This window comes from Narcine bancroftii, chromosome 7 (genome assembly GCF_036971445.1).
Source record: "Narcine bancroftii isolate sNarBan1 chromosome 7, sNarBan1.hap1, whole genome shotgun sequence".
Taxonomy (NCBI): Eukaryota; Metazoa; Chordata; class Chondrichthyes; order Torpediniformes; family Narcinidae; genus Narcine; species Narcine bancroftii.
Window position 1 is genome coordinate 195855274 of NC_091475.1, and position 12600 is coordinate 195867873.

The 12600-nt window shown below is 45.9% G+C and overlaps 1 protein-coding gene across 1 annotated transcript in view; it reads right to left on the minus strand.

Moving 5' to 3' along the window:
- gabrb3 (gamma-aminobutyric acid type A receptor subunit beta3) overlaps positions 1 to 10752 on the minus strand; it is a 370172-nt gene extending 359420 nt beyond the window's left edge. Inside the window, exons 1-3 of the mRNA XM_069892543.1 lie at positions 10509 to 10752; positions 10311 to 10402; positions 10135 to 10202 (exon numbers count right to left, since the gene is read on the minus strand). Coding sequence (XP_069748644.1) covers positions 10135 to 10202; positions 10311 to 10402; positions 10509 to 10591 — 243 coding nt within the window. The 5' untranslated portion in view covers positions 10592 to 10752. The remainder of the gene's footprint in view (positions 1 to 10134; positions 10203 to 10310; positions 10403 to 10508) is intronic.
- Between the last annotated feature and the right edge of the window lie 1848 nt (positions 10753 to 12600).

Below are 12600 nucleotides of genomic sequence, written 5' to 3' on the forward strand. Positions count from 1 at the left end.
TGAGGGCTGAGTTGATGGCAGTAGAGGGGAAGCCATTTTTTTTCTGAAGAAAGAAGACAACACTGATGCTGTGAAGGCATCATCTGGGGAGCAGAATTCTTTGCACTTTTTTTGACACAAGACTTTTCTTTTTATTCCACACCATGTTTATGAACTTTTCTCCATTATATGCTCTATTTGACTTATTGTGACACTAGTCCCTACACTTTATTTATTTATTTGGTATTATTGCACCAAAAACAAAGCTTTACAATTGGTACATATGTCAATAAACAATCAGTATCAAGTTGTCATGCCATGAAGCTGGATCCCATTCCAATGACACCAATTAAATAAGGGTCGACTATCACCACCCACAATGCTATCATATCCTGAGAGTCTTCTTAACGAGCAAAACATATCTGCTGGTGGTCAACTTATCTGTTGCCACACCAAAGGCTGCCAACTGCAGGTGGCATTGGTAAAAGAAAAGGGCCAGCTAATAGGATCTAAAGAGAAGGTCTGATAGTTTTGTGTGATGAGAATTCAGCAGTGGGACGAGGAAACGGACAAAGGAGATTCCGGAGCGGGGGTGCACAAGGGAATGAGCATCCGAGTTCTGGGTGGGTGAGGGAATGGGTAACAGTGCTCGGGGTGGGGGGGGGTGGGGGAGGGAAAGGTGAGGATATAGGCACCAAGGATGGGTACTGGGACTTCAGGCAGGAGAGTGTATGGGCAACTGAGATCCTGGCGAGAGAGGGAATGCCCATCTCAGGCTTGTAGGCAGGTGAGGGAACACCCCTAATGGGTGGGGAGGGGATGAAGACTGTCCTGTTTGGGGAGGGGATGCCTGCACTTGGCAGGAGAGATAATGCCCATCATGGGTCATGGAAGTAATGCCCGTCATAGTTGCAGGAGTGGACTCATCTTGGCAGGGGGAAGGCATGTCATGGGCATAGGATGGGACACCCATCACGGGCAGCAAGGGATCGCCTGTCCTTAGGTACCAGCTGGATCGATGACCTGAACCGGGCTCTCATCAGGAGGGTGAGCACCTTGCCAGGGATCTAACTAGAGGAGTGGCCACCTGCCCTTGTACAAGAGCCCTTCATTGTGAGGCACAATGTTTTGCACGAGGAGGTACATATATACATCAACCATGTCCAATGAGCCACATGCAAAAAACATTTTACTTTATCCAGACCTCTCACAAGTGTAAACTGAGGGAGGAAGGCAGTGGCAGGGATGATAATTCACCGAATCTTACAGAAAATGTACCAGATCGATGAAAGTGCTGTTGGAAGTGACAGTGGGTAATGATGAGAGGCCAGTACAGTACCCTAATGTTATACATTGACAGGCCTGTTGGCACCCAGTACAGTAGTGATATACTACTCATGTTATATAATAACAGACATGCACCTATCAGTGCTACACTCCAGTCTTATACAAATACATTTTACATCCCCACTAATACTGTACTACAGTGTCCTACATTGACAGATGTGTGCTCACCAGTCCTGTAGGCTGGTATTACAAGTGTCAGAACTGTGCATATCAGTTCTGTGGTAATAGATCTGCAAACCACTGCAGTACATAATTGCCTTGAGCTGGTAATGAGCTCAAATCCAATGACAGTACACCCATGACTGTGTGACTAGACATAATTCCAATGCTATCTCGACAGGGTCAGTGAGATTCTGCTCCCCTGGGTATCTGGCCAATGGGCAAGCATTGAGTCTCTGGTTGCCAAGCCCAGCATCGGTGAGCCCCCAGGACCCAGGCAGACAGGAGTGGAGTCGCATACTCGCAACCCCCACAGCGCCTCAGATAGCTCCACCTTGCATTTGCTTCTCGGGAACAAGTGTCAATTATATTTTTTTTTAACTGGAACAGTCTTAAGGGTCCCCATAAGCTACAAGAACATCACATCTTGAGTCAATAAAACCTAATTTGATTGTAGGGACAGGAAGTGATCACCGGCTGGACAGGTTCACCTGCAGGTTAAATACAGTCAAGAAAAGTATTTTAAGACAAGCCAATAATCCAAAAAGCCTTTTGCAAAGTTTAAATCGAATAATCAGAATGCCGGAGTTCTAGAAAAGTTGGTAATACAGTATCTCATCCATGTGTTTCACATCGAATACTTAACATAACTTCAAAGGTAAATAACCTGCCTGGGCAGAATCCAACCAGGGACCAGAGGGGAGGTGAAAATATTCCAGCTGACTCAACAATAAATCAGGTTATCATATTGCTTTTTTTTTAAATATTTCCTCCTGTATCAACTATGCATGCTAAATGTTTGATTAAAAAAAAGTTCCTTGGAGGATTTGCCTATGTAATTTTGAAAAATATGTAAGATTATAAAATCTATATGCTCTTTAGTACAGGTACAACTAATAGTTAATTCATTCGGTCGCTGGTCAGTCATGTGCGTGATTGCAGGGATATTATTGAGGAGGTCGCCTATATTCTTGTAAGCCCAACCTTATTACTGGTGTAATGAAAGGTGGATGCCATTGCCAGTTTTGTATCAAAATATGCTATTGATGGAGTGTGAACATTTTGCAACGATTCATTTTTTTTTAAACAAAATTATGATTTTTTAAATAAAATTAAAAATACTGTGTTTGCAGGCAAAATTAAAATCCAAAATTAGAATGCCATTAAGAGAGTGTGATAATAGCACTCTACATTTCACATAAAATAAATGTTCCTCATAAAACTTTTACAGAAAATCAACAAAGACTTGTGTTTGTACAATACTTGGCATGAACATTCAACATCACTTTTCATTCATTGAAGTTAGCCATCGGTTTATCACTGATGTAATTAACAAAATTACTTTATGGGCAGCCAATTCATCCACAGCATCTTCCCACAAAAGCAATAAAATATAGCCCAATCTTAATTTTTTTATTTATTCACGAGTTATGAAAACCACTGGCAATGCCTGGCATTTATAGTCCAGATCTTAAACTGAGCAGCCATAGCAGAGGGCAATTAAGACTGCACTGCTGCAGTTGGAGATTTCCATCTGCTTCCCGGTCCCCATGAAGAGTAGAGTGAGTTGCCTCAATGACTATCACCCAGTAGCACTAACATCTGCTGTGATTAAATGCTATGAGAGATTGGTCATGGCCAGAATTAGCATGTACCTAAGTAAAGGACTGGACCCGTGCAATTTGCCTACTGCCATAATCGCTCCACAGCAGTTACAATATCACTGGGTCTCCACACGGCCCTGGATCATCTAGAAAACAGCAACTCTTCGGCAACTACAGCTCAGCCTTCAACACCATTATTCCCTCAGTGCTGGTCAATAAGCTCCAAACCTTGGGCCTCTGCACCCACCACCACCCCCACCCCCCGCCCCCGCCGCACTGCAAATGGATCCTTGACTTCGCATCAAAGACCACAGTCAGTATGAATTGGAAACATTTATATAAACCCCCTTACAAATGATTGTGTGACTAGACATAATTCAAATTTGATGAAGACATCATGGTTGTCGCAATGAGGAAGCATACAGGAGGGAGATAGATCAGCTAATTGAGTAGAATTACACCAACAACCTTGCACTCAATATTAACAAAATCAAGGAGATGACTGTGGACTTCAGAAGGAAATTAGGAGAACATGAACCAGTCTTCAGGGGTAGAGAAGGTCAAGAACTTCACATTCCTGCATGTCAACATTTCCAAGGATATGTCCTGGAGCCTCCATGTCGATGCAATTATGAATAAGGTTTACCAGTGGCTATACTTCAGTGAGGAGTTTGAGGAGATTTGGTATGTCACACAAAGACACTCAAAAATGTCCACAGGTATACCATGCAGTGCATTCTGCCTCGATGCATCACTGTCTGGTATGGAGATGCCAATGCTCGGGACAAGAAAAAAATCTCCAAAGGGTTATTAACTCAGCCTGCGACATAATGTGCATCAGTCTTCACTCCATCGAGGACAACTACAAGAGGCGGTGTCTTAAGAAAGCAGCCTCCGTCCTCAAGAACCCCCACCACCCAGGCAATGCCCTCTACACTCTGCTACCATCAGAAAAAAAGGTACAGAAGCCTGCAGACGAGCGGCACAAGGACAGCTTTCCCTCTGCCATCAGATTCCTCAATGAACAATGAAATACAGACACTGCCGCACTTTGACTTTTCCTTGCATTCTTGTTATTTATTTTGTAAGGGGGTTTATATAAATGTTTGCACGGTGATGCTCCCACATGTTTATGACATGTTCATAACAATAAATTCTGATTCTGAGAGTCAAACTTCTTGTGGTGGTCCAAAGTCACATCGGGTTAACTGTGTCAGGAGGGGAAACACCCGATGCTACAGACTGAAAAGTTGCGCACCATTTCAGTTGTGTCACATTCACGAATGGTCATTTAAGGTGTTTACACAGTTGCTGCGCAATGGGAGTTTTTTTTGCAACGTTCCTGCAACGCGGGCTGTGTTTGAAACGGAAATGAGTGACTCATTCCCATTCTGAAATTTTTCCTGCGGCGGCCCCGAGCCAATTTTGCACACTGCCTGCAGTCTAAACTGAACCGCAGGCAGTCCACAACTTAAAATATTTACTTATTTTAATCATCCACCTACTACTTAGAATTTAAGGATCACTAAATGGACAAAAGGGGTATCTGAAGATCCAGTGTTCCCCTTGTATAGGAAATTTTTTTAAAAACTGAATAAGGAAAGTCGCCAAATCATTTACTGTAGACCATCAGATTTCATTGATTTCACCCAATGATTCACTATTTATATTTCAACAGAAGATTTTGCAAACTATAACAGACATCACAGAGAAAATCAGCTGGTGCAATGGCTAATTAACAATGTAACTCTGATCTTTTAAAGCGGTGTCATATCACCAACTACTTTCACTGGGATACTCCCTGTTGCTGCAAATCGCGTCAAGAGGCCAGATGCTACAATGCTGGGCATCACTGAAGGTTTGCCAAAAAAGGAAACAAAAAGTTAATTAAAGAAAACATGCAAGCACATTGGTGGGCGAAAGGCTTAAAATGGCAACGACCAACTGTATTTTGCTACTGCGCAAGTGGAAGAGCACCTGGATCTGATCGTAATGCTTCACTTGAACAGCTTGTCGCACTAATCGGTGCAATAAACCAACACATGCACCCAAAAAACAAATGGCATGACACACACTGCAACATTTGTCAAGGAGAACAATTTCTGAAGCAGTGTCGATGAAGATGGTCACCCTTCAGTTTGCTAAGAGCGAATAAACAATTAAGAGTGGTTGATTAAGGGACAGAAGAAGAAATGATTGGATCTAATAGAGAAACAGATTTGCAGTTGGATTTATCTAATGGATACATTTATTTAGCTCTAGTGCAGGGTAGGAAGGTGACACCAAGTCAGTGACTGACTGGAGTTCGAATCTAGCACTGTCTGTAAGGAATTTGAACACTCTCCCCATGTCTGCATTGGTTTCCTCCCACCCTTAAAAACATACAGGGGTTATAGGTTAATTGGACAGCACAGGCTCATGGGTTGGAAGGGTCTTGTTGCCTTGCTATATGTCTCTTTTTTTAAATTATAAAGATACTACTACAAACCCAATGAGTTGAAGGATTCAGTTCCATGTTGTACAACTATTAGCATGAACCAAGGGACCATTTATAGGAATACAGATTGATTATATTGTGAATAATGATTTGGGGAAAGGATACTAATATGATATTCAATATGTTCCATTGCAGGGCCCAGGATTTGTCATTGTTATTAGGGGTTCTAGAATGTGGGAAGAAGTCTGGATTGTGATGGGAATCTGTAACACAGGCAGAAGCATCTTTAAAGCTCTGCATAGGGTTCTTGCACCAGATGGTTAACGTACTCTGACTACAGGGCTCGGCATAAAGATGGAAGAGGAGGATTGCCAGGGAGATATGGTTAACATTTAGCTAGAAGAACAGGAAGGTTTCAGATCCCTGAGACACTGAGACCACTGGGACCAGTGAGGAAAATCTGGAGAGGATGGTGCCCTTCAATTAAACTTGCCTTCACCAAAAATATCTAAACCAGATAGAAAGGGGAAAGCATGCAACGAAGTGTAATCTGTGACACAAAAATATCACCGAGTTATGGTTAACCAAATACACAGGCATATTTAGAGCACAAATAAGAATTTAAAAGAGCATAATGAACAGCAATTAATTTATTTGTAAATCATTACTTAGTGTAATGACAGAAATTGCTTCTCAGGGGCTTCATCAAACAAGATCACACCTAAAAAGACAAATTGAAGATAGCTTTAGAGGTATAATCTGAGGGCAAAAAGAGAGAGACAAATTTGAGAGATTTACGGAGGGCATTCAAAACCAGAGATCCTCAGTAGATGCCTATCAGCTAAGCTATGGATACTCTTCTCTCCAAGATCTAGTTGAGAGTAAATATGATGGAGCTGTTCAGGGCTTGGGGATTCAAGAAGGTATTAAAGATAGCAGAAATAAAGTGTGAGAAGTTTAAAATTCAGTTTCCGTTTCAGCCGACAGCCGTAATTGAACAGAAAACTGAGTTGGTCTATTCCCATCAGAGGTTCGGACAACCTCAAGTTTATAAGTCGAACAATAGGTGCTAGCTATTGATAACAGATAACAGCAACATTATGAACATTTTCAATGGAGTGTGCGCTAAGATGGCTGTACAGTTAGGCAACGCTTTTAGTGATTACCAGCTGTGGACTCAAGTCTAATCAGGGGTCAGAGTGAGATAAAGGTTATGTTCAGATCGGTTTAGTCTCAAGCAGTTGCCAGAAGGAGTTAATGGCAAAAAATGAAATTAACAGCCAATGTAGCTATGGTAGTATAGTGGTTAAATTCCAGTGCTGGACTAGTATACAAAGGCTAACTGACAGAGTTTGATTTAAAATCATAAGACCTTAGACATAGGAGAAGAAATAGCCAATTCATCCCATCAAGTCTGCCCCACTATCGAATCATGAGCTGATCCATTTACTCACTCAGTCCCACTCCTCAGCCTTCTCCCTAAGACCTTTGATGCCCTGGTTAATAACCTATCAATCTCTGCCAACTGCCTGTGGCAACAAATTCCACAGATTTATCCCCCTCTGGCTGAAGAAATTCCTTTGTATTTATGTTCTAAGTTGACACCCTTCAATCCTAAAGTTATGCGCTCTTGTCCTACACTTTCCCACCATGCAAACTAACCTTTCTACATCTACTCTGTCCATGCTTTTCAACGTTTGAAAAATTTCAATGAAATTAGTCAGGGATTGCTTCAAGTGGTATTTGGGTGGAAATAAAAAGTTTGAAAACCACTGTTTTAGTCATACCTAATTAACTTATTATGTGCACGGTTTCAATAACGCCAAAGGAAATGGGCGAATGACAATTTTTCTAAAGCAATATATTTCTGTATCAATTGGGTCTGGAGCAGTGATTCTCAACCTTCACTTCCCACTCACATCCCACCTTAAGCAATCCCTTACTAATCACCGATCGGATTGGGATTACTTAAAGTGGTATGTGAGTGGAAAGAAAAAGGTTGAGAATAACTGGGGTAGATGGTAGGAAACATTATTCTTTACAGAAATGAGTGGACAAATGTAAGGCGCAAGATATTCAGTGGGATCCAAGGGAGAACATTTTCCATCCAACAGAGAGGGAATACACTGCCTAAGGGAGTGGTGAAAGCAGAATCACTGGGAGCATTTATCAAGTGCTTTGGCACTTGAACTACCTCAGCAGATGGCTATAGGCCGAGATTTGGAAGATGGGATTAATAGAAATGAAGTGTGAACATGGTGGAGTGAATGTCCTGTTTGTACACTGTCAGGCTCTTTTGCTAATTATAAATGTTTTCAGTAGTATACTCAGAAGAGAAAAATAGTCCAGTAAACACAACTGTGTTTAACTATTATGTAAACTTCACAGAATGGCACCAATTGGTCTTTGGCCTAGTTGTTGACCAATTATTAAACAGCAGACTTGCCAACTATTGGTTATTATTATTCAATGAAGGAAGGAATGGCAGGATGTAAAGCTAATCAAGGTACTCAATAACAATACAAGTGAAAAATATAATGCAGTGAATAACAGAACTTAAGTAAAGAAATTCTCTGGTACCAGATTATTTCCACTATGCAGCCTTAAAAGGAATTTCAGAATATTTCCCCAGAATATTTATTGTAAGCACCTCAATTTCTGGAAACAGAGGGTGGACATCTGTAGTAGATTAGCACTCCTGATTAACACTCACTATGCCCCTTTGGAGATGCAGATGCACGAATAGGTTGGGCTCCATGGGTTAAAAACAGAAGTCCGTCAAGAGCTGCAAATGGCTTCTATCAACTTTCTCACAAATCTGGTGAGATTTTGAGTGGGGGAGGAAACATGTGCTTGCAGAACATCGTCTTCACAAAACATCGGAACCTCTTTAGAACAAGATGGAAAGACGAGAGGGAGGGAAAATAATCACCACTATATCTGGGCATCCAGGCAGCCCTTCCAGGCGAGACAAAGGTTCACCTGCTCCTCCTCCAACCACATCCACTGCTTGTGATGTGGTCCCCTCTGCATCAGCAAGATCAAATGTTGACTCAGTGACAATTTTATGGAACACCTGAGCTTCGTCTGAAATGACCATTCTGACCTCGGAGTGACATGCATTTCAACTACCATTCCCCTTCTCACACCAACCTGTTCCTCCTCGGTCTTCTCTACTGCCAGAGTGAAGTCAAACACAACCCGGAGGAACAGCACCTTATATTCCCCGTGGGTAGTCCACAAAGCAAATTGAACAATGAATTTCCATTTTTTTTTCCAGTTTCAGGTAATCCACACTTGCTGTGTTCCTTTCCCTCTTCTTCCATTTCACCCACCCCTCCACCCTTTCCCAGCTTCCCATTATCCTGGTTCCACTCATCACCTCCTCACATTCCAGGAACAGCAGCCTGTTGCATTGTTACTTTTCATCTTCTAGTCTCTGACTCTACCCTTACTCTCTTCTCCTCCCACCTAGCCACATCTGTCCCCTTTCAACCCCCACCCCCTCATTTGTCTCCAGCCACCATCTCCCAACTCCAGCCCTCTCCTTCCTGCACCTGGCTCCAGCGACCTCCCCTTTCAACCCCACCCTCCCCCCTCACTTGTCTCTATCTTTCATTCTCCAGCCACCGTCTCCCAACTCCAGCCCTCTCCCTCCTGCTCCTGGCTGCAGCGGCCTCACCTGGACCCACATATCGGCTGCCTCACCTCTTTAGACTGGCTGCCTCCGCCCTACACAGGGTCACAGCACAAAACGTTGATTATCCCTTTGCACCTGCAAATGCTGCCTCATTCCTCCAGGGTCTGCCAGCCCCTTCCCCCTCTCCCCTCCCTCCTTCACGCTGCAACATCTGCAGTCTCCTGTGTCTGTCTGAGTCAAAAATCAGTGTGCTGGGCCACCGAGCATAGTATTTTCTAACCTTCGAGGTGACAACGACACAACCTGAATTAAGTCACAAAAATCTATTCTCCACTTGATTGAGGAAGCTCAAGGAACACTTTCAGTTAACATCTCACAAATGAACCAACACTTCCAAGAATGAATGACTCTTGATGCATTAACACACTGGTGTGATCAGAAAACTGCATTCAATTGCGTAGCCGGAGCTTTCAACAGCCACGTGAAGAGCATTGAGTATGATTCCCCCGGTTCATTACAGTGCAGGGTGGAGTTCACCTTCTCAAGTCCCAACAGCCTGTTTACTTCCGCGCACAATAGGTAAACGGCGGGCAGCCCCGGGGAAGTTGGAAGCAACCCCTCGCAGGTGCCCTGCCTTTGCTCTTTGGGGTTCATCAGCCCCACTGTCCACCACACTCAGTGGAAGCGTTGCCGGTAGGTGGCTCCAGGCGTGGGGCTCTCCACTGCAGACGCAGGGCTGCCGCCTCCCGTCGCGGCACAGTGCAAGGCGAAGAGCTGGGGAAAGCCTCGCCGCACTCTCTGCGTCCGGCCACATCATTCCGCAGACCCAGAACCTGAGCCACCAGCCGCATCCAGCACAACGTCTTGCCAGTGCATCCTGGACTGAGCCACAGCCAGCATTTATGTGTGTGTGTGTGTGTGTGTGTGTTGGAGCACACGTCAAATTGCATGGCAAATGATTCACTCACCATATTAACTTCAGACACTTGATCGATACTGGCCACGTCAATATTCATCCCAACACTGACAGGAGGACCTTGGGAACAAATAAAGGGGAAAGGGAAGAAAACAAAAAGTTTAATCATCAGACTTGACGCCCAGATTCGCGAGGGTCATTTCACTGGGGTCGATCCCGAACGCCTACCTCCAAAGTCGGGTCTCAGCCGAATGTCGTATCCCTTCAGCAGGTTATCCACCGTTTCCTTGACAAACGACATGTTCCCAGGTTCATTGACGCTGGATACGAAAGAAGGGAGAAGGATTGAACCCACACACACACACACAAAAGAAGTCATTGCCCGTCTCACAACGTGATCTGCCTTTCAGGTTCGAACAGTCTTACCTCTGAGCACAGCAAACCACCGCCACCAATACAACCGGCGCTGAGAGAATACCAAAGTAACGTCTTCTCTGAGATGTCCACATTCCTTGGTTGTTCGGCTAGAAACTAGTTCGGGGGAGGGGGGTGGGGGGGTCAAAATGGCAAATGGATCACAGAATTACAGAGCCCCTTAAAAGTCCAAAGCATTGGGATCTTTTTTTGATTAAAAAACCCCTGCGGACCCCAGCGTTATCCTTGAAGCAACGTGGCCAAGAAATGATCAGAAGAAGGAGAATGTTTTGTCTCAATGCTGTGGATATTTTTGATATATTTCTCAGAGGTCTGCACACGGCGCAGTTAGTTCTTCCGAATAAAATCTAATGATCCTTCAAGGATGAATACATTTTGCCACAGTACTGCTGAGGGTTTTCTCCTGCTTTTTGTTTTGAGGTGGTGGTGAGGGGTGGGGGGGGGGGGGATATTATTTTTCTTTCTCCACGTTCACATCAAGTCGAAATTCAGGTCTGCATGCACTCCCATATTCAGGGGCAGTCTCTCTCTCTCTCGCACACACACACACATGCACTCACGGAGGGAGGAGAGACCGGCGTTGATAGTCTCAGAACAAATAGATCTCAGACCACTGCCTCGACACTAATGCGATGGGAACCGCCGTCCAATCCATCCAATTTGTTGCCATTTCACGGGTCGGACGCGTGAGATCCTCTCAACCCCGACGTCCACAGCTCAAGCATCCATGGTGCGGCCGGGGCCAGGTTGCCGGCGAAGGAGCACGCCGGAGTTTGTAGAAATTCGGATTGCTTGGCAGGGAACAAAATGAAGAGGACGCGACGGACCCATGTGATTAAAATACTCCGATTCAGCTCGGCTACGATTGCAGCAACGCCGAGATTGACGGCGGAATCAACCACCCAGGAGTTGGAGCATTCGATGGCAACATCGCACGCAAGGAATGGCAGACCTGGGTACCGGGCTGATCGCGAGAGGAAGGAGGGAGGGAGAGGATGGAGGGAGGAGAGGAAGGAGGGGGGAGAGGATGGAGGGAGGAGAGGAAGGAGGGAGGGAGAGGATGGAGGGAGGAGAGGAAGGAGGGGGAGAGGATGGAGGGAGGAGAGGATGGAGGGAGGGAGAGGATGGAGGGAGGAGAGGAAGGAGGGGGGAGAGGATGGAGGGAGGAGAGGAAGGAGGGGGGAGAGGATGGAGGGAGGAGAGGAAGGAGGGGGGAGAGGATGGAGGGAGGAGAGGAAGGAGGGAGGGAGAGGATGGAGGGAGGAGAGGAAGGAGGGGGAGAGGATGGAGGGAGGAGAGGATGGAGGGAGGGAGAGGATGGAGGGAGGAGAGGAAGGAGGGGGGAGAGGATGGAGGGAGGAGAGGAAGGAGGGGGGAGAGGATGGAGGGAGGAGAGGAAGGAGGGGGGAGAGGATGGAGGGAGGAGAGGAAGGAGGGAGGGAGAGGATGGAGGGAGGAGAGGAAGGAGGGGGAGAGGATGGAGGGAGGAGAGGATGGAGGGAGGGAGAGGAAGGAGGGAGGGAGAGGATGGAGGGAGGAGAGGAAGGAGGGGGGAGAGGATGGAGGGAGGAGAGGAAGGAGGGGGAGAGGATGGAGGGAGGAGAGGAAGGAGGGGGAGAGGATGGAGGGAGGAGAGGAAGGAGGGAGGGAGAGGATGGAGGGAGGAGAGGAAGGAGGGAGGGAGAGGATGGAGGGAGGAGAGGAAGGAGGGGGAGAGGATGGAGGGAGGGAGAGGATGGAGGGAGGAGAGGAAGGAGGGGGAGAGGATGGAGGGAGGAGAGGAAGGAGGGGGAGAGGATGGAGGGAGGAGAGGAAGGAGGGGGAGAGGATGGAGGGAGGAGACGAAGGAGGGGGAGAGGATGGAGGGAGGGAGGGACCCCGCCACCCGGGACAGTGGCCGGCGGGTCACTTGGGCGGCTCCAGTTGGCCGCACAGATACGCGAGGGATACCGATGGGCACCAGTGTCAGCCCTTCTAACCCCCAAAGGGTTATCACAGTAGTAAATGATCTATTGGGAAAGAGAGGGGGGGGGGGGAGATAAAGAGGTAAGGGATTTAATTGTTTCAAGACAACCACTTAATT